General features: G+C 58.3%; 2 protein-coding genes across 3 annotated transcripts in view; one reads left to right on the top strand and one right to left on the bottom strand.

Moving 5' to 3' along the window:
- The first annotated feature begins 197 nt into the window (after window positions 1-197).
- Window positions 198-9,077, top strand: BAP1 (BRCA1 associated deubiquitinase 1). 2 transcript variants are annotated; one of them, XM_060631207.3, is made up of 17 exons: window positions 198-397; window positions 497-526; window positions 641-695; window positions 1,677-1,809; window positions 2,186-2,305; window positions 2,752-2,813; window positions 2,897-3,039; window positions 3,296-3,374; window positions 3,833-3,956; window positions 4,237-4,384; window positions 4,886-5,070; window positions 5,550-5,683; window positions 6,202-6,680; window positions 6,789-6,949; window positions 7,230-7,322; window positions 7,446-7,518; window positions 7,705-9,077. In XM_060631207.3, the coding sequence occupies exons 1-17, from the start codon at window positions 361-363 to the stop codon at window positions 7,836-7,838; spliced, it is 2,190 nt and encodes a 729-aa protein (XP_060487190.1). In that variant the 5' UTR covers window positions 198-360; the 3' UTR covers window positions 7,839-9,077. The 2 variants fall into 2 exon arrangements, with proteins under 2 accessions (XP_060487190.1, XP_060487192.1); XM_060631209.3 differs by lacking the exon at window positions 1,677-1,809 and having other exon boundaries at window positions 369-397.
- Window positions 9,078-9,584: 507 nt separating this feature from the next.
- DNAH1 (dynein axonemal heavy chain 1) overlaps window positions 9,585-20,074 on the bottom strand; it is a 72,102-nt gene continuing 61,612 nt past the window's right edge. Inside the window, exons 56-77 of the mRNA XM_081794949.1 lie at window positions 19,904-20,071; window positions 19,620-19,811; window positions 19,363-19,494; window positions 18,668-18,793; window positions 17,914-18,033; window positions 17,644-17,793; window positions 17,356-17,516; window positions 16,318-16,543; window positions 15,987-16,182; window positions 15,504-15,655; window positions 14,638-14,834; window positions 14,242-14,390; window positions 13,831-13,985; window positions 13,619-13,750; window positions 13,065-13,235; window positions 12,800-12,979; window positions 12,547-12,723; window positions 11,790-11,960; window positions 11,502-11,632; window positions 10,800-11,151; window positions 10,274-10,508; window positions 9,585-9,754 (exon numbers count right to left, since the gene is read on the bottom strand). Coding sequence (XP_081651075.1) covers window positions 9,633-9,754; window positions 10,274-10,508; window positions 10,800-11,151; window positions 11,502-11,632; window positions 11,790-11,960; window positions 12,547-12,723; window positions 12,800-12,979; window positions 13,065-13,235; window positions 13,619-13,750; window positions 13,831-13,985; window positions 14,242-14,390; window positions 14,638-14,834; window positions 15,504-15,655; window positions 15,987-16,182; window positions 16,318-16,543; window positions 17,356-17,516; window positions 17,644-17,793; window positions 17,914-18,033; window positions 18,668-18,793; window positions 19,363-19,494; window positions 19,620-19,811; window positions 19,904-20,071 — 3,795 coding nt within the window. The 3' untranslated portion in view covers window positions 9,585-9,632. The remainder of the gene's footprint in view (window positions 9,755-10,273; window positions 10,509-10,799; window positions 11,152-11,501; window positions 11,633-11,789; window positions 11,961-12,546; window positions 12,724-12,799; window positions 12,980-13,064; window positions 13,236-13,618; window positions 13,751-13,830; window positions 13,986-14,241; window positions 14,391-14,637; window positions 14,835-15,503; window positions 15,656-15,986; window positions 16,183-16,317; window positions 16,544-17,355; window positions 17,517-17,643; window positions 17,794-17,913; window positions 18,034-18,667; window positions 18,794-19,362; window positions 19,495-19,619; window positions 19,812-19,903; window positions 20,072-20,074) is intronic.

Below are 20,074 nucleotides of genomic sequence, written 5' to 3'. Positions count from 1 at the left end.
CCGCCCCTTCCTCTCGCGCAGTCTGCGCCCGCTCTCGCTCCACCCCCTCATCTCGCCCCGCCTTTTCCTCTCGCGCTGCCCGCGCCCAGCACGGCTCTCGCCCCGCCCTTTCCCCTCGCCCCGCCCTTCCGTGCGAGCGCCAGGACCTCAGGAATCGATCCCGCGGCAGACAATCCCAGAGGCGGGGCGGAGAGCGTCGCGCCGTGGTGACGTAGTGTCGCCGGCGCGGACGGGTGACGCTAACGGGGCCCGTTGTCTGTGTGTGGGGCTAGGGGCCCCGGGGCGGCGGGGGCTCCCGGCGCGGGCGGCGGGGTGTCGGGAGGGCCTGGACATGGCGCTGAGGGGCCGCCCCGCGGGAAGATGAATAAGGGCTGGCTGGAGCTGGAGAGCGACCCTGGTGAGGAGGGTGCCGGGCGGGCCGGGGGCTGGGGAGGCCGGGTGGGCCCGAAACGCGCCTGCCTGACCACCAACCCGCTCCTCTTGTCGCCCCACCCAGGCCTCTTCACCCTCCTGGTGGAAGATTTCGGTAAGAGCCTCTCCTACCCGTCGGATCCGGGCTTTGGCGGGGGGGCCCACTTCTGTGCCCTCGCACCACAGCCAGGGGCTGCCTTTCCCGACTTCTTTCCTTCCCTGATCGCAGGTGTCAAAGGGGTGCAGGTGGAAGAGATCTATGACCTTCAGAGCAAATGCCAGGGGTGAGTGGCTTGGTGCCAGCGCCTTCCCGTACATCCTGAGGGCAAGGGAAGGGCCGGGCGATGAGTTACCCTCAAGGGAGGTAGTATAGGAATCACAAGTTATAAAATCTCATACATGGAAGCACCCCTCGGTTTTGGGTTCCCTCCTGAACAAGTGGATATTTTTGTTTTATCCCAGTCTTCAGCACTTCCCTGTATGTAGTAGTCCGTCCCCCCCCCCCCCCCCCCAAGTACAAATCTAACCATCCTTTGGAGTACAGTTCAGCTGCCTTTTCTGGTCTTAGAGCAGGAAGGCAGCCCTTTTTCTTGATTCAGGTCACGCAGTGCCTGCTGTAATTTATTAATTGCTGCTTTCACGTGCCCGTGTGCGGTGGCTTTAATCCCTTCACAAAGGTTTTGATTGGTTGGTGTGTGGCATCTGAGGAGGCCCCTTCTGGGTGACCAGCCTCACTCAGGGCCTTTGTCTTGGTGGTCCTACAGAATAGAGGTATGGAGGGACTACCATGCATGAACGGAGAGGTCTGTTTTTATCTCCCAGAAAAGAAGGGACTGATGGGTGTTCCTTTGCTTTCTTGACTACACTGGGGCCCAGGCCTTGGGGTTCACAATGAGAATTAGTGTTCAAATTCCTCCATCAGAATTTGTCTTCTTGTTTCACTTTCTGTCCTACCCTGTCCTGGGCCATGCGCTCCAGCTTTTCATCTCTTATCCCAGAACCACAGACTTCATGAGGACACAGGATGTACCTCTGGAGCATCACAGCCAGAAGCTGAGGCTTGACTCTGCCTGCAGCAGGCTCATGGGGTGTGAGGGCTCAGGGCCACTTTAGGCAGTGTTGGGAAGAAGCCAGGGTAGAGGTGGGATCACGGGAAGGGCACCTGAGTGGTAACACGGTGCATGGGAATAGGAGGGAAAAGAAAGAGAATGCTGATTGCTTTCCCCCACTTGGCTGGTCTAGCTCTGCCCCTTACTTTTCCCCAGCCCAGTGTATGGATTCATCTTCCTGTTCAAATGGATCGAAGAGCGCCGATCCCGTCGCAAGGTCTCTACCTTGGTGGATGATACGTCTGTGATTGATGATGATATTGTGAATAACATGTTCTTTGCCCATCAGGTCTGCTCGGCTCTGTGTTCCAACTGGAGGGTGGGATGCTGCTATTGTCTTTGCCTGGGACATGGGAGTGGGGGAAAGCAGAAGGAGATAGGCAGATACCAGGAGTGGTGGTTATAGAAGTCCCCTGGCAGAAGGTACTGAGCTCTTATTCATTAAAAAAGGGAGTATCTTTAGAGCAGCGTGGTGTCTGAGTCCACTCTGTATGTCCTCAGACACCTGGTGGGTATTTAGTTGAATGAACAAATGTTGGATGGAGATGAGGGAAGTTGATGAGTTTTGTTATCCAGATATGACTGTCCCTCTCTGGGTCCCCATTCGTAATGAGTATGGCTTGGGGTGAATGACTCTGTATGAGTGACTGTTCTTGGTTTCACAGCTGATCCCCAACTCTTGTGCCACTCATGCCCTGCTGAGCGTGCTCCTGAACTGCAGCAATGTGGACCTGGGTCCCACCCTGAGTCGCATGAAGGATTTCACCAAAGGCTTCAGCCCTGAGGTAAGCTGCAGTGCCTCAATCCTGGCTCATAGCTTGCTGGGCAGATCTGACTCCCAGTGCTACCACATTGCATTTGACACTATGAGGCCATTTCCTTTTCAAGTGACGTACATTACATTGACCCTTAAATTTTAGGCCCAATTGCCAGGAAGGACTGAAGGAAGAAAGGAACATTCCTTAAGTGACACTATGTTGGGACTTTCTTTGTCAGGTCTTTATCAGGCCATGTTATTCTCCACTGTCCGCTCATTACCGTGTAAGACTAACCCCATCTTTCTGGGGCTCCAGAGTTCTTTCCTGTCCACACTAACCTTTCAGGATCCCATCTATGCTTCTTCAGGCTCCTAAAAATGCCTCCAGGCCTGTTCTTTTGAGCTTTGCTTCCCACCCAGAGGCCCACCCACCTGAGAAATTGTTTTGATGTTGTCTTATTTTCTTCTCTCTAGAGCAAAGGATATGCGATTGGCAATGCCCCAGAGTTGGCCAAAGCACATAATAGCCATGCCAGGTGTGTGGGAGCTGTGGGAGCTGATGGGAGTGGGGGTGAGGAGCGGTTGTCTCATCCTGGGCCCTGAGTGTGTTCTTCCCTAGGCCTGAGCCACGCCACCTCCCTGAGAAGCAGAATGGCCTCAGTGCAGTGCGGACCATGGAGGCATTCCACTTTGTCAGCTATGTGCCTATCACAGGCCGGCTTTTTGAGCTGGATGGGCTGAAGGTCTACCCCATTGACCATGGTAGGCACTCTGGGCTCGGGGCCCATTTTCTGCTTACCTTCTAGGGAGCTAGGCCTTAGGGTCCTCAGGTGTTGGGACCCAGTGGCAGGGGGCTGGGTGTTGAGGACATCTGTCTCTGGCTGGATGGCACCCTGCACTGCACTGCCTGACTACCCCAGACTCCCTGGCTCAGCTGCTCTCCATCTTCCTTTCTGCTCCTGGCCGGCCCAGACTCAGGGCTCACCACCTGCTGATTCCTCATCTTGGTCTTCCCTAGGGCCCTGGGGGGAGGATGAGGAGTGGACAGACAAGGCCCGGCGGGTCATCATGGAGCGTATCGGCCTCGCCACCGCAGGGTAAGGGCTCTGTGCTTGCCCTACCCTCTGGAGCTGTGCCCCCATCGGGAGGGCCACAGAAAAGGGAAGGCAAAGAGAGGCCAAATGACTCATGCAAGGCCACATGATGAGTCCGGCCAGGTCAAGCTTAGATCTTGGGCTTCCACCTCCTTGCCCAATTTCTCACCCAGGCTGCCTATGGCCTGCTTTGGGACAGGCTGGGGAGGGGCAGGCCTTGTGGAGCCCTATGTGGTCCAGTGTCCTGGCTCACTTCCTGACAGGCCCCTCACACAGCTCCTTGGAAGGCACCAGGTGCTCAGGTGCCTGGTGTGCATTGCTAGCTCCTGCCCGCCTGTTGGGGTGGGACCTGCACCTCTGGCTGTAGTTGTGACTTCAGGGAGCCCTGCCAGATTGTTTGCCTCCACCTGATGGTGGAGCTGGGTTGGGAGCTGCTCTCACGGCCGCGGCTGTGACTGCAGGGAGCCCTACCATGACATCCGCTTCAACCTGATGGCGGTGGTGCCCGACCGCAGGATCAAGTATGAGGCCAGGCTGCATGTGCTAAAGGTGAACCGTCAGACAGTACTGGAGGCCCTGCAGCAGGTGGGTACCCCTCATGCCATCCCTCTTCCCCGCACTGGGGCATGTGTCTCTAGTTCCCAGATCAATCGTTATTGTGGGTCTGTTGAGCTTCAAGTGACCTTTGCTTTCCTTGTGGAAAAGCTGGGACTTGGGGTGAGAAGGGAGAATAGGTTCTAAGAGGAGATTTGTGTTTGTCTGTTGTATTTCCTTGTGAGCAAACAGGTAGAGCCAAGGCCTTTTGCTGTCCAAGGGAGTGGCTGGGGTCTGCCTTCACTCCTCTGAGCTTGGGTTCTGTTCTTAGCTGATTAGGGTGACGCAGCCAGAGCTGATTCAGACCCACAAGTCTCAAGAGCCACAGCTGCCTGAGGAGTCCAAACCAGCCAGCAGCAAGTCCCCTCTGGCGCTGGAGGCAGGCAGGGCCCCAGCAGCCTCTGAGGGCACTCACACAGGTACCAGTGATCTTGGGGCCTCCTTTTGACCTCAGAGCAACCCCATCATAGCTTGAGCTGGGAGACCCAAGCAGAGCAAGTCTTTTGTGTGGAGGCACTTGGGCAGTGGTTCAGATGCTCCTATGGGAGGCATGAAGCTCGGTGCCTACAGCCCTCTCTCTTTGGAACACGGAGGGAGAGCAGTCCTTCCCTAAAGAAAGGCACCTGAAAGGGCTGACATCACCACAACCCCTGAGCCTTCTCTATAATAGATACTCCCTTTTTTGGTTTTCTGAAGAGGCGTTTTTCTTTCTGCCTCCCTTTCCCATCTTGTCCTTCTCGTGTTGCTGTGGGCCCATGACCTAGAGCTTGCGGGCTCTCATCTCACCAACTAGCTCCCCTCTCCTCCAGCAAGGGAGGAGGAAGCAGTGCTGTGTCACGACACTGGGGAGACGGTGGGCTGGGGACAGGTTTTCTTGAGGATCTGGCTGAAGGTCCTGCCTGTGCTCCTTGCCCCCTTAGATGGTGTGGAGGACGTGGCTGGTTCATGCCCCCAGGCCCCAAGCCACAGCCCTCCCAGCAAACCTAAGCTGGTGGTGAAGCCTCCAGGGAGCAGCCTCAACGGGGTTCCTCCCAACCCCACTCCCATTGTTCAGCGGCTGCCGGCCTTTCTGGACAATCACAACTATGCCAAGTCCCCCATGCAGGTGAGCTGGGAGCACCCTTGCAGGAGCCCCTCCAGGATTCTCTTGAGAGGCTGCAACAGGCAGTTTCTTCACATGGTTCCTTGGTGTTCACCCTATACCTAGGCCTAGGTGGCCAAATTCCTCTGCTACCCAGAAGCCTCCATAGGGGCTTAGAGAAGCAGAGAGAACTCCGACTCTCAATCCACCCACACAGCAGTGAGGCAGAATGTTTAGGGCATGTTCCTGGGTACTACTCAATGAGTTAGGTTGGGAAAATAAAGGTATGTATTTCAGAGAGCTCTGTTTGTCTTAGAGGCCTTGCATAGGCAGGTCGTGTAGGTGGGCAGCAGCCTCCTCAGGAATTGAGTGGGCTGTGGAACACCCGGGGTTCAGTGGACTTGACCTGGAGAACCGTGTTGGCTTTCTTTCTGGTTGTGAGTGCTGTGCCCAGGCTGGGCTAACTGGCCCCTGCTTATGGCTGCCCTGGCTCTCTGCCCCAGGAGGAGGAAGACCTGGCAGCAGGTGTGGGCCGCAGCCGAGCTCCAGTCCGCCCGCCCCAGCAGTACTCGGATGATGAGGACGACTACGAGGATGATGAGGACGACGATGTGCAGAACACCAACTCTGCCATCAGGTCAGCCTCAGCTCTGTAAGGCTTCAAACTCTTAGTGCTGCAGATCCTATTCTTGAACGTTCCAGCCCACATCTGACGTTGCCCTTTAGCAGACAGCACTGAGCACCCTGCTGAGTGCAGGGTCCTGTGGAAGGCTGGCATGCAGGGCCTGACTCCAGGTCCCAGGTCCCCAAGACTCGAGGAGGGCTTGGGGAAGTGCTGAAGACATTTAACCAGACAACAAGGCATGTCCTGTTGGGAGGTGGTCTTTAGGCTAGGCCTCAAGGGATTGGATGGAGCAGGGATGGAGGAGATGGGGTGGGGAGCAGCTTTGTCAGAAGACAAGGCACTGGCAAAAGGCCACAGTCAGGCAGCTGGAATAGAGGTGTCCTTTGAGGACACGTGGCTATGGCTGTGGAGTGTGAGGAGCTGCAGTGCTGGTCCCTGGAGGCCAGGATGTGTTCAGGGCCATTCTGGACACTGCTGGGTGGGGTCATCTGGCCCCTTCCCTTGGCTCACCTCTCCTTGGGGCCCCCTAGGTACAAGCGAAAGGGGCCAGGGAAGCCAGGACCACTGAGCGGCTCTGGGGATGGGCAGCTGTCAGTGCTGCAGCCCAACACCATCAATGTCTTGGCCGAAAAGCTCAAAGAGTCCCAGAAAGACCTCTCAATTCCTCTGTCCATCAAGACCAGCAGCGGGGCCGCGAGCCCAGCCGTGGCGGTTCCTACACACCCGCAGCCCTCGCCCACCCCCAGCAACGAGAGCACGGACACAGCCTCCGAGATTGGCAGTGCTTTCAACTCGCCTCTGCGGTCGCCCATTCGCTCAGCTAACCCGACGCGGCCCTCCAGCCCTGTCACCTCCCACATCTCCAAGGTGCTTTTTGGAGAGGATGACAGCCTGCTGCGTGTTGACTGCATCCGCTACAATCGTGCTGTGCGAGACCTGGGTCCTATCATCAGCACAGGCCTGCTGCATCTTGCTGAGGATGGTGTGCTGAGTCCTCTGGCACTGACAGGTGGGCCTGGGACTGGCTCACTGACTACTTGGCCAGAGGAGGGAGGTGGCCAGGTGACCGCTAAGTGTCCTGCACTTTGATGAGTCTTCTCGTGCCTTCTGTTCCCAGAGTGTGGGAAGGGTTCCTCGCCCTGCAGCAGACCAAGCCAAGGCAGCCAGGGCTCCAGCAGCCCCGAAGAGAAGGAGGTGGTGGAATCTGCAGACGGCAGAGAGAAGCCTGGGTTGGCCAGGCCCGGTGAGCCCTTGAGCGGGGAGAAGTACTCACCCAAGGTGAGTCCCTCTGCGGCTTTCTCATCTAATCTTGTCAGCGGGAAGGGTCTGCGGCACTGCCGCCCAGGTGCTGGGGCCTTGGTTGGAGTTCTGGTGTGAAGGTTGAAGCCAGGCGCCAGGAAGCCTGTTTGGGTTGGGAAGCGGCAGGGGCCTTGGTAGGCTTTGTGGACTCTGGCTGCTCATCCTTGCCTCCAGCTGCCTCCTGGTTGGGTGGGGGGGGGGGGGGGAGCTTTGATGCTGGCCAGCACCCCCTCAGGAGTGCACTGCGGGGTTTTGACAGGAGCTGCTGGCACTGTTGAAGTGTGTGGAAGCAGAGATCGCAAACTATGAGGCCTGCCTCAAGGAGGAAGTGGAGAAGAGGAAGAAGTTCAAGGTGGGTCATCTCTCCAGCTGCTGGACCTCTGCCGGGGTCTTCCCAGAGCTGTGACTTCCCCAGGTCAACTGCTGGCTGCTCTGGGGAGATGGGCTGCAGTGTTTTCATCCTTCTCTCCCACAGATTGACGACCAGAGAAGGACCCACAACTACGATGAGTTCATCTGTACCTTCATCTCCATGCTGGCCCAGGAAGGTGAGGGGACTCACTGCATGCCCTGCTTAGGGCCATGTCCCTCAGGCCTCTTTTGGGGCTTGAGCAGACTGTGGGGCTCAGGATGCGCAGCGAAGAGCCTCAGCTCTTGCCCTGAGGCCGTGGCCCGTTAAGAGGGTGGCTGCTGGGCATCTGGCCATCTGTTTAAGGGCCTCTGCCTCTTTGTAGGCATGCTGGCCAACCTGGTGGAACAGAACATCTCGGTGCGGCGGCGCCAAGGGGTCAGCATCGGCCGGCTCCACAAGCAGCGGAAACCTGACCGGCGGAAACGCTCGCGCCCTTACAAGGCCAAGCGCCAGTGAGGACTGCCGGCCTGTACTCTGCAGCCCGCTCTTGCCGCATGGCCCTCACAAGGGCCCCTTTCCTGCCCCACTCCCCCTCTTCCCAGTATTACTGAATAGTTTCAGTCGGAGAGCTCACACCCCAGGAATGGGTAGGCTGGATTCCCCGCAATGTGTCCCAGGGCCTGGCAGGGCAGGGCAGCCCCACAGTGCTCCGGAAGCAGGAGCTGGAGCTGGGGCACAGTGCGCTGCTGCAGCTTCCTCCACAGCCGGCTGTGGAGTGGCAGGACCTGGCCTTTCTGCCTCGGCAGCAGAGTATATATTTTACCTACAGAGACGTCTATTTTTCTGGGCTCTAACCCGTCTTGCCACCACTGTGTTGACATAGCCAGCTTCCTGACTGTGTTCTTTCCGACAGTTGTCATCCTGGTGGGCCCAGGTCCCTGCATCATGCCGGGGTCATGCCTGCAGGGTCACAGCCAGAGGCCTGGGGTAGGGGGGCATTGGGTCCTGCTGCTCTAGCCCCAGCCCCCAGTCATTGCGAGGAAGCCAGGTCTACTCTTCCTTCCCCCTGGGAGAGCTCCAAACTCAGGAACCCGGCTGCTGGGCTGGATTGGGAGTGGGGTGTCCTAGCTGGGGTGGGCGAGAGGCCTGCTGGGGTCCCATGGCCTGAGCAGAGAGAAGTGTTTGAGCTGTTTGTTGACCTCTAAACTCCCTTCCTGGCTTCAGCCGGGCTTGCCAAGACTGCTTTCTGCAGCAGGGCTCTGGGCCGCTTTGCCTTCAGTGTTGTAGCCCTGGCAATGGGCTCTGTCCCTGGAGCCTGGGGTTCAGAGGAGCCTCTGCCCAGCCCCTCAGTATTACCATGTCTCCCTCCTCTTAGGGATAGCAGAGACTGGGCTGCTTCTAGGAAGCTGACCCCACTCGTCTGTCCCTGCCATGCCAGCTTCCTCAGCCTCTGCAAGGCACTCAGGGTGGGGGACAACAGGACTGAGACAACCAGTCGGAGCCTAGTGTTTCCAGAGAGCCCAGTGCCAAGGGGCAATGGGCCCAGCACTGTCTCGAGCTGGGCCCCAAACATAGCCCCATGGTCTTTGCCAGATGGCTTTGAAGGTGATCTAAGCAGGCCCCTTATCTGTACATAGTGACTGGGGCAGGGATGGCTGGCCAGTATAGCAGCTGCCTCTCTGTGCTGAGCACAGCCTGACTTCTCTGGCCCCTGTAAATATTGGATCAATGAATGAATAAAACTCTCCTAAGAAATGAAGTCTCCTGTGGTTGCTGGCCTAAGATTTATAGGCTAGACTGGTGGGAGTAAGGACCCAACCAAACCTGGGCCCAAGGCCCTGAGACCAGAGAGGTGAGAAGGATGCATTCTCAGGGCCTAGATTCTTGGGACCCTAGACCCAGGATTTAGGACCTGAGTTGAGGAGGGGCTTTGTAGGGGCTGCGGAACCTGAGGAGTCGTGTGCAAGGTACACTACAGGAGGAGAGAGCCATGGTTTTCATCCAGTTCTGATGGCCTTGCAACCTGAACAGATGCTGGGGCCCTGGGTTGAGGAGGCAAGTCCCTGGAGGGACCCCCTTGGAGGGCTCTGCTCTATGCTTGTTGCATTTGGACAGGCCCAGCAGGTCAAAGCTGCTACCTCTGCCACTTTCCCACTGCTAAGCACATTCACTCTTGAGGCCGCCTCAGCCCCTGACCCTCACCATTTCCCTGGCAGTCAGTCCTGCGGAGGGGCACTGATCTAAGCAGCTAAGGCTCAGCTGGACTGCTTAGAAAACAACTTTAATGGCTCAAACTCTTTTGTCTTGAGTCTAGTAGTCCAGGGCACAGATGAGGGCCACCCCACGCTTTATCCAGTGTCGCTGGGGCTGGTCGGAGGGGATCTCCACAGCAATGATGTAGTTGGTGGAATGGCCTGTGGTTGATAGTGTTCCTAGAGCAGGCAAGAAGTGGGGAGGGTTAAGTTGTCTGCCACAAGAGCAGAAACGGAAAAGGCAATGGACTCAGCAGACTGAGCTGGGGACAAGCAGGGGTCCTGACCCAAGAGAAAAATCTGCCTGGTGAATGGGTCTGGCTAAGGCTTAGGTCTGCCCAGGGTTATTGTGCCGACAAGTGAGGACAGCAGTGGGAGAGTTGATGGCACTGCTCTTTTCCTTCTTGGACCCAGCCCTGGCTCCACCTCTCCCCCAAGCCTTAGTTACCTCCCTAAAACTTCTTTGGCAGGCTGGGGCTCCCAGGACCCGGGTGGGTCTGCTGAGGGAGGCAAGAGGATGGTGAGCTCAGGGGCCACTTCCCACAGACTGAGCCCAAGCCCTGGGTATTCCCCTGCCTGCTGGTGGTCCAGCTCTGTCCTGGCCCGGTCACTGTCAGGAGTGCTGACTGGCCTCTGTGGCCCAAATCTGGGCCCTCACCTGTGGCGTATGCTCCCCCCCACCCCACCCCGGGCCCGTACCGGCTCGGGTCAGCGTCTTGTAGATGGGGCACAGGTAGAAGTCCTGGTCCTGGATCTTGCGGTTGGGTGTAGGCAGGAGCCAGATGACAGCCATTTCTGTGTATAGCTCCTTGGGCCGAGATTCGGCCAGCTGGAAGGCCTCAGGGTCCCAGCGGGCCCCTTCCAGGAACAGTCCATGGATGTAGCACCCCTCTTTGGGCCTTTTCTTGAGCTCTGACACCGACTGGCGCATTACCTGTGGTGGGCACACAGACAGGCCCCCACATGCATGAACACTTGGAATCTGGGTTAGGATTTGGGTCCTGAGGCACGAACTCCCTCCTGAGAGCCTTGCCTGCCCACCCATCACCCACCACTTTAGCTGGTGTCCTACTCCTAGGGATTTTCGTGGGGCTCATGGCCTCTTCTGGCTTGGCTCTCCCTGCTCCCCAAACCCTACTTGGGGCTCCCAACTGGCAGTCAGCTGTGGCCTTGGCACCCTTCCTGCCTGGGCCATACCCTGGCCTGACCCTGGCTATGTGCAAACCTTGAAATCAAACGAGATGGTGTCGATGGAGATAACAGACTTGCGGGCAAAGTTCTGCAGTGTTCCTGTCAGGAAGGCCTGGGGGAAGAAGAAGCCACTGATCCAGAAGACGGCTGGGATGCCCCCTTGGATCCAGGTCTGCAGGAAGTCCAAGCGTTGCATCAGGTCCATGACCCATGAGGACAGTGGCTTGAGCGAGGGGTAGGCCTTAGCTTTCCAGAGCTCAGGCACAGTGTTGTTGTACAGGCTGGTAGCCATCAGCTCCAGCTGTGAGGACATCACCACCAGCCCTTTGAGTGCCTTGAGCAGGTCTCGCAGCGTCTGTGTGATCACCTGCAGCAGCCGGTTATACCTATAGGACCAGTGGCAAGGAAGCAGACAGTGGTCGGGGCCATGTGGCAGTATCTGAAATTTCCCCAGTTGTAAGCCATCGACTGAAAAACAATGGCAGAACATGGGGGCTAAGAGCATAGAGCTGGGTCGGGCAGCCTGGGTACCCATCTCAGCTCTGGTTCTTAGCAAATGTGTAATGCTTTTGGGCCTTGGTTTACTCATCTGTAAAGTGGGAACGATACAATGTGGCTGAGTTAGAGGGTGGGCTTCTAGCACTTGGCATGGCACCTGGCCCGTAGTAGCTGTGCTGTCATTTTTCTACAGCCCAGTGGCATCATAACCCAGGACTGGGGGTGGCAGGAGGATTACCGAATGACCTCCTGTACTAGCACTGTGTTCATTGACTCCTCATACAGCACCGGGTACTTGGCTATCACCAACTGCAAGTTGATGGGCTCAGGAGTCTGGAGCAGAATACTGTTGGCCACATCCTCCACTATCTGTGGGGGCAAAGGGACACAGGAAGTCAGGGCCAGCCCCTTAATTCTTGCAGGATTCTATATGCAAGGAGTCCCTTCCCCCAGGGGAGCAGGCAGGATAATGAGTGGGAGACTGGCCCTGCCCAACCCGTGGCTCCTTTCCCCTGCTGCCACCTACCTCCTCCCGGCCCTGGCCACCCATGGAGGACGATTTGGGCTGCAGCTGGATGATGGCACCGAGCAGGGCATAGGTCTCATTCTGGGCGAAGGTGATGTTGGCGTTGTCATGCAGGCCAAAGATCTCAGGCATGTCATTGAGAGGGAGGCCCTTGATGTAGGAGACGTAACCCTGGAGGGTGGGAGAGCCGCCGCTGCAGCCGGTGGAGGGCGCTCAAGTGGATCACAGCTCCCACCTGTCTCCCCTCATTGTAATCCTTACGCATTTCCCTCTCCTTAGGGCCGCGTGGCTTCTGAGGCACTGTGTGGGTGGCCTTTGCTTCCCTCCCAGCCCTCTTCTTGCAGCCGTCTGCTCCCTGCTCCTTCATTTGGCTGCTCAAATCAGTCGTGCCTCCCTCCTTATTTGATGACCTGTACTCTGAACACCCAGCCCAGCCCTGGCCGGCTCCTCACACCTCTTAGCTGAAGCACCATTTCCTCTGGGAGCCCTCCCTGCCTGCAGAACCTGGGCCAGCCTATGACCTTGGAGGAGCTGCCCCTGCCTCCACTGGGTAATTACACTCAGGCAGTGACTGAGAGGCCAGAGTTCACCTCTCCCCACACAGCCCGAGCTCCAGGGGGCAGGGACTGGGTCCACCCCCCTCACCGTGCTGTCTTTGTGGGGTGGAGTAATCCATGAAAAGGAGCTTGCTGCCCAGGTGTTCATGGCACCCCAGAAGCCCAGCCTGGCAAGCTGCCAGCCCTTGGGGTATGCTCACGTTGAGGTCGTAGGTAGGCTGGATCTGGTGGTAGATGCCTGACGCGCTGTAGCTGTGCTCGTGGAAGAGCACAGACGGGCTGTAGTAGTCTTCCAGGATGTTCATGACGCAGCGACGGTCCCAGTCGTCAGTGACGCGGCCTCCGTAGTTGATCTCCCCGGCCGTGTACTTGAGGACCTACAGGGTGGGTAGGTGAGGGCCCCCACAAGCACCCAGCGCCACCCTCCCTGGCCCCAGCCTGTCCTCGGCCCACCTTGTATGGTATGTCATCATACTCGTCCAGGAACATCTTGAGTTGGCTGATACAGATGCGCAGGTCCCCATCTGTGAACTCATAGGGGATGTTGAAGCCCAGGGGCCCAAACTTGCGGCGCTCCAGCGCATTCCCATGGAACAGGCACAGGGACAGCAGCAGGGACTTGAACTCCATCACCTGCGAGAAGCAGTGGGGGCAGGGGAGTGAGGGGCGGGGCTGGGTCTGGAGCACGTAGGGTGGGCACGCACCCAGTGCCCTTCACCTTGCGGCAGGAGTTGAGGAAGTCATCGCTGAGGCTGCTGTAGGACTTGAGCAGGTTGGCCTTGACACCGCGTGGTGGCTCAATGGTCATCTTGGAGCCGTTCTGCAGGATGGACACTGGGAACTTGCTGCTGGGCAGGCTGGTGAGCCACAGGCGGAAGTCCCGGTGCACCTGGCGGCCACGCTCCATGTGAGCACCGAGACTGCCCCACACCAGGTTCCCTCCCACCAGGAACCTGGGCCACCTGTAGTCTGACCCGGCTGCTCAGACCACTGATTAAGAATATGGGCTTTGGCAAGTCCCAGGATCGTCAGTCGTGGGTGAACTTGGGCATGTCACTTCACCAGTGGTAACGGTAATTAGGGGAGCCACTTAGAAGATGAATCTAGCTGAGGCCTGTTTCATATGTCACTTCCTGAGTGCTCACTGTGTGCCCAGCTGGGCTGAGTGCTCTGTGGGACAATCTCATTAAGCCTCGTCAGTCCTGGATGGATGTGTTAGTAGTCCCTTCAGCAAAGGAGGTCTTTGGATATGTGGCAGGCAGGGCAGTGCACCTTATCAGGATTAATGTGCTCAATGAGGCGCTCCAGGGCTGGCATCCAGCTGGGTGCCAGGTGGCAGTTCTGGAAGAAGACCCACTTGCCCCTCTCTATGGAGCTGCGCATCATGGCTTCTGCCCGAGGGCCCTGTGGGGTAGAAGTGCTGAGTGGTGAGGTGCCAACTGGCCCAACCCCCAGGGCCCCACCCCTGCCCACCCTGTCCTTACCTGGCCCTGGCCCAGAGAAATGGCAGAGAGCTTCTTGGAGAACTTCATCTCTTCAGCAAACTTGTAGAGGTCAGCAGCGGGGTCAGTGCCAGGCGACAGCACAAAGATGAGGGGTGTGGTGGAGCTGGAGTCTTTGAACACCACTGACAGGTTAGCTGTCTGCAAGTTAGGGAGAGATGCTGAGTCACCTGGGGCTGAGGAAGGGCAGGGACCAGGGCAAGGCAGGGGGTCCCGGGGCTTCTAGAGAGCTTTCAGAGAAGCTTCCTGGTGGGGCCCGGAGCCTCCCAGAGTCTTTGGAGGGCATGACTATGAGTTCCACCCTGACCATGGCTGCAAAATGGTCTGTGAAGGTGTAGCCAGTCCCCTGGGACCCATAGGTGGGGATAGGTCCAGGGCACTGGCTGATGGCACTTGCCTGGGGCTCAATGAAGCGTGGTTCCAGGTTGGTGGCCACGAAATCCTGCATGGCATTGGTAACCTTGTCCCCACGCAGGCAGCGGAGAACCAGCAGCTTCTGGAACTGGTCCAGGTACTCATCCCAGATGCCAGGCAAGGGCTCCCTGCAACAGCGCCCATGTCTCCCTGAGAGCTGACCTGTGAGGGGGCACTGGCCCCAGGGACTCTGCCGGCTGGATGGCCAGGGAGAGTGGAGTGCCTGGAGGGTACATGGCTGGGAGCACAGAAAAGATGTGGCCACAGCTGCAGGGCAGCCCTGGGTGGCTCCTCAGAGAAAGCTCCTTGCAGGTCTGTTCCTGGGGTCTCACCCCTCCTTGGGCCCACCCTGCGAGGCCCTGGGGCGCAGCTCACCGGTGAGGCTCGGGGCTGTCAAAGATGGCCTGGAATTCTGAGAGGTGCTCTGTGAAGTCATGGGCGAAGTCTGAGAAGGCTGGCAGGTTTGAGAGTGCCAGGATATCTCGCCAGGCCCGGTCTGACAGCCAGTCAGGTGCTGGGTTTTCAGTCACGACCTGGATAGAACCTCCAGACAGGAGGTAGCGCCACTCACTCTGGCAGGGGACAGGGGGAGACTAGTGCCCGGGCCTTGTGACCAGCCTCTGGCACCCCACCCAGCAATGCCTCCCCTGCCACCCCTCAGCCAGAGAAATGGGGTTCTCCCTGGGGGAGGCAGTCGGACAGGTCTGGATTAATGTCCTCACTCCACATTTTCCTGTCTGGGTGTCCTTGGGCAAAAGATGTGACCTCTGAGCTTCAGTTTCCTCACTTTGGGAAGTAGGAAGAATTAGAATTCTAGCTGCTCCACAAAGGGTTTGTGGGAGTTTGAGAGTGTACCCATTAGCCTGGCACCTGGCACACAGTGAAGGCTCAAGCTGGAGTGGCTGTAACACTCACACTCTTGGATGTGATTTCCGACACGCTGTGGGGCTCATGAGAGCGTGAGTGGGGAGGCTCGGGACGGTCCCTGCTCGCCAGCACACCCATGGCTCTGAGAAAGCTGTGCTCACAGAGCAGCTTGAGCCACAATGAACCTAAGGTCTCCTGGCTGTTGGGAGCAAGGAGCTGTTTCCTGAGGTCTCTGCCCCCTTGTTCTTGCTGTGCCCTGAGGCCCAGCCTTCCCTTTCCTTTCACCCTGTTCTCCCAGGCCCTGCCACAGGCTCCCTCCTCAGGCCATCTGTCCCGAGTCACTGGCCCACCCAGTTCCCTCTCAGCTCATGTACCTGATCTATCTTGGCCTCATTCATCATGATGCGGGCACACAGCAGGAAGGCAAACATCAGCTTGTGCTTCTCAAAGAGGCTACGGCAGACGTTGCTGTAGAGGTTGTAGGTCAGGTGGCGGTTGATGTTGGCAATGCGCTTCTTCAGGTTGTCTGCAGGGCAGGGAGGGGATGGCAAGTGCATGGGGGGAGGTGAGGGAAGCAAGATGCCCGGGGTTCAGCCTAGCCCAGCCAGTCTGCCCTGCAGCCAGAGGGATGGTGTGGGCATCCCCTTGGGGCCTGTGGAATTCCTCGTAGAGGGGCTCTGAGGAGGGTCAGGAGGGGTGTGCGTGTTGTTATGTTTGATATGAGAGTATGTGCAAGTGAACGTGGACATGATTTTACATGTATGTGCCCACTGTGGAGATGTGGCCACGTGTATCACATCTGTTTCAGGGTGGGAGCCTGGCATTTGTGTCACCGTGTGCACATATGCCAGGACTACCTGCCCTCTCTGAGTTGGCGATGCCCGAGAGGAAGATGTTGAGAAACCACTCCAGGGAGTACTGGTACATGGGGTCCACGTTGGCCAGGTCAGACACACAGAAGAAAAGGATCTGGGTGCGGACGGCCACAGGTATGTACTCCATTCGCGTGAGGTCAATGTCCTTCTCTGTCTGCTCTGCGATCCTGACTTTGGCCTGGAGGTACAGCAGGGGAGTGGTGGTCAGGCCCAGCTAGACTGGCAAAGAGCAGCAGGCAGAGGTGGGTGGGGACAGGGGTCGGGCCTAGGGCTAGAGGTAGGAGTCGGTAGGCCGGGGCAGGCAGTTGCTGACCTGAATCTCAGCAGCCTTCATCTTGGAAGCCTCCAGAACCTTGATGAGCTCCATGTCATCCACAGGGTTGCCTTCAGAGGAGCTGAGCCTGTATAGGATCTGGTCTTCAATGTCCTTCAGCTCCTGGCGCATCTTGGCATTACTGACAATCAGCTGGTTCTTAGCTTCTTCCAGGTCCGGCCTCTCCTCAGCCACTACCTGGCCCAGAAGCTGGTCCTCTAGACCACTGCCAGGGGCAGGGGACACCATGTCAGCAACACCTGGTAGACCCCAGAGGGCCAGCCTTGAGCCTGCTCACCTATCTACCTGTGGCCCCAGGGCTCCAAGAGCCCAGCATCCCTGCCAGTGTCAGCCCGGGAGGCCTAACCTCTGTCTCAGGCTGCAGGGCTAATGCAGAGCCTGTCTGCAAAGTGACCAGTTCTCAGTGAGACCTGGGTGGCAACCTGGAATCCCAGCAGGGGTCTTTGAAAAACTTCCTGGGCAGGAGGGGGTTGGATGACTGGTAGGGATCTGCCTTAAGGGCGTTTTCACAACCATGTCTGTGGAGAGGTTCGTAGTAACCACTGACATGGAGGCCTGAGCATGGAGCAAGCCTGTGGGCTCTGTGTAGGTGGCCAGCAAAAACCGCAGTGCCTGGGCTCATGGCAGCAAAGCAGGAAGCAGGGCTTGGGTACAGGGAGCCAGAGTGTGCCTGAGTCAGGACTCCAGGACAGCTCTGGGGGTGAGTGCACAAGGGGCTGGCAGGGGCTGAGCCACAGGGGAAGGGTACCTGGACAAGATGGGGCTAGCACTGACCAGGGAGGCTGAGGGGTCCTGACCAAGGATCAAGGGCTCTTAATCTTGGGGGTGGGGGTTCTTAGCTGGGAGTGGTGGCAAGTAAGGGGAGCTGGTGGAGGTGCCAGGAAGGCCTGGAATGCCAGAGTGCCTTGGAAAAAGCCAGTGGAGCCTCTGGGAGAGACCCATTGAGTCTCAGCCTGCGGGTGGGAGCGAGGCAGCCAGGCAGAGCTGATGCTCGGTGTCCGGGGTCTGGGGGCTTACCTGGGCGACAGAGTGAAGTTGATGAGAGTGAGTTTAGTGGAGATCTCAGGCGTGTAGTGTGGGTTGGGCAGCTTGGTGGTAATATACATCCTGAAGTCCTCATGGTAGGGGATCACCGTGTCCCCCAGCTTCAGCACTGTGTTCCCCTGCTGCTTGTATGTCTACATACAGTGGGTGGGATGGGCAAGCACCATGGCCAGGGCTTCACCAGTGAGGCAGGGAAGGGGCTGCTCCCTCCCCTGTCCAGACCGACAGTCTGCCCCCACTCCCTTGCCGCTGCAGGCCCACCTGCTTGAGCAGCACAGGCTCCAGGGCCGGGTCCAGCTCCTCGCCCACGTTCTCCAGAAGGCAGGGCTTGCCGAAGCGGATGGCATTCTCCATGCTGCGCAGGAAGTCTCGGTCACTCAGCTTGAATACATCCAGTCCACTGTCCTTCTCCTGTAGGCACAGGGGGCTAGTGGGGGCTGTGGGGGCTGAGAGCCAGGCTGAACCCCCGCTATTGACCCTGCACTTGCTAAGCCCGGCTGTGTGGGGCAGTGGCACCATGCATGGGCTCACCATGTTCTTGATCCATTTGTTGGCCTGGCTCTGAGGGTCAATGAAGTGAGTCCAGCGCTGGGAATACTGGTTGATGACCCCATTCTCCACTGACAGTGTGTCATTGGGGAGGCCAGCGATCTGTGGGGCACCAGGGGCCAGACTGGGTCAGGGCTCTCACATAAGCAAGGTCAGCTGGGGCATCAGCTACTCCCAGCTTTGTGCTTGGTGATCTCTTCCTTCTTATTATGTCCCCTTCGAGGTGGGGACAGGAGATAGTGTGCACAGCCATCAGCCCACAGGACCCCATACTCTCTCCTGCTTCTAGGCTGGCTCCCAACACCCTCCTTTCTCTGGGGCTCTCTGCCTTCATGACTACGGAGTCCTCACTCAGTCAGACCATCTCCCCAGAGCCCACATGCCATCGATGTCCTGGCCTATGCTCACCCTTGGCTTCTGCCCATAGCCTCCTGGTTTTCTCCCTGGGCCAACTTTACCTGTCCTTCTAGCTCAGATCTGCAGACTTCCTTAACCTCACTCTGGATGCTGCTCCCCTACCCCAGTCCACTCTTACAAGCACCCCTTGAATTCTCTGCCCACAGTTAGCTAGATCTGTGCCACACTGCGTTCAGCTCTCTCCTCTCCTACACACACCCTTTCGCTGGGCCCAGGCAGGTTCAGGGGAGGCATCTCTGAGCAGTCCCAGGAAAGAGGGTGGGAGGGAAGCAGGAGGCTCCTGGCCCAGCCCAGTCACGCCAGCCCCCTGGGTGGGTACCTGCCATGAGCGGATCTTCACGGGGTTTCCCAGTGTCCCGATTAGCGTGGGCTCAGAAGTGTGTGGGACCTTGTGTCTTGTGAGCTGCTTGACCCAGTGGTCATAGAGTACTGTGCGATACTGGCCCTGGGGAGATGCCAGACTCAGGACCATCCCACCATGACCCGTGTGATGCCCTCCCACCTCCCTTTGCACACCCTCCCCCCCCCACCCCCCAGTGCTCAGCCATTGTACACAGAGGCAGAGCTCAGATGTGAAGTGAGACACCCGCACTCAGGTCCCACTCTGGGTGACTTCCTTGGTCCCTTTTCTGTGAAATAGGGGCAATCAGGTCCCACTCTGGGTGACTTCCTTGGCCCCTTTTCTGTGAAATAGGGGCAATGACAAGAACTCCCACCTGTCAGGGAGACTGTGAGGGTTAAAAAACATGCACCCAGCAAGCATGGAATTGCGAGCTCCTATCTCCCACTAGAAAACCAGCCCTGCCAGGGAGGGGTTCTGGCTGTTTCATGCACTGCCTTATCCCCTGTGCCTGGAAGAGCACCGGGCTCAGACGGGGCACCTGAGGAGCGCTCGTTGAATGAGTAAGTGCAGAAGGAGTGGCCCTCCAGGCTGCCCCTTGTGGAGTGAGGCCTCAAGGTGGGGCCTGTTTGGGGAGGTGAGGCTGTCCCAGGCAGGGTCAGAAGGTTACTTACTGTGAAGGGGCCCAGGTAGGCCACGAAGCCAGCAGCCAGCAGCACGTCACCAGAGATGTTATCAAGCGTATGCTCCAGGTTCTCCACTGTCTCCTGCCAGCGTACCTTCTCGTCGGACAGCCCGTTGATGAGCTGCAGGGGCAGCCCCATGGGGTGGGCTGTGGTTGGCCAGGCGGGGGGCTGGGGAGGGTGCGCAGGGCCTTCCCCCGACCCAGGCCCCCCCAGCCCAGAGGCCCTCCCTACGGGGATGTGCGCACCTTGTCTGCGCGGCCCAGCCGCTGCTCACACTGCTCGCACTTCAGCTCCAGTTCCTCCTTCTTGGTGATGCATTCCCGGTACTTGGTCTGCATCGTGGCGATGCCATCCTCCACCTCGCGCAGGCGCTGCTTGGCCTCCTCCAGGATCCTCTGTGTCACCTCCAGGTCGTCCTGGGCCTCCCGCAGGGCTTGCTGCCAGCAGAGGGCCCAGGGCTAACTTGTGGCAGGGGCTCTCCCCCTGGGGGCTCTTCCTCCCCTGCCCCCCAGCCGTACCCAGCCCTCACCCGCTTGGGCTCCACTGCCTTGGCCACAAAGTGGTACTTATGCATGGCGCGCACCCACTGGCAGATGGAGGTGCAGGCCTTGGACACCTTGGCGATGGCGGCTGGCTGGAACTCCTCGTTGTCAATGTAAGGCTGGATGGCTTTGATCACTGCCTCCCCAATGTTGTCCTA

Source organism: Panthera onca, chromosome A2, assembly GCF_046562875.1.
Source record: "Panthera onca isolate mPanOnc1 chromosome A2, mPanOnc1 haplotype 2, whole genome shotgun sequence".
NCBI lineage: Eukaryota > Metazoa > Chordata > Mammalia > Carnivora > Felidae > Panthera > Panthera onca.
The sequence above is the reverse complement of the archived record's forward strand: the minus strand, read 5'-3'. Positions and strand labels throughout refer to the sequence as shown.

Bases quoted from the DNA above. Each gene is read 5' to 3' on its own strand.
- BAP1 (XM_060631207.3), top strand. From the start codon at position 361: ATGAATAAGGGCTGGCTGGAGCTGGAGAGCGACCCTG. The intron at 6,681-6,788 runs GTGGGCCTGGGA...TTCTGTTCCCAG, and splicing joins GAGTCCTCTGGCACTGACAG to AGTGTGGGAAGGGTTCCTCG. The intron at 7,323-7,445 runs GTGGGTCATCTC...TCTCTCCCACAG, and splicing joins AGAAGAGGAAGAAGTTCAAG to ATTGACGACCAGAGAAGGAC.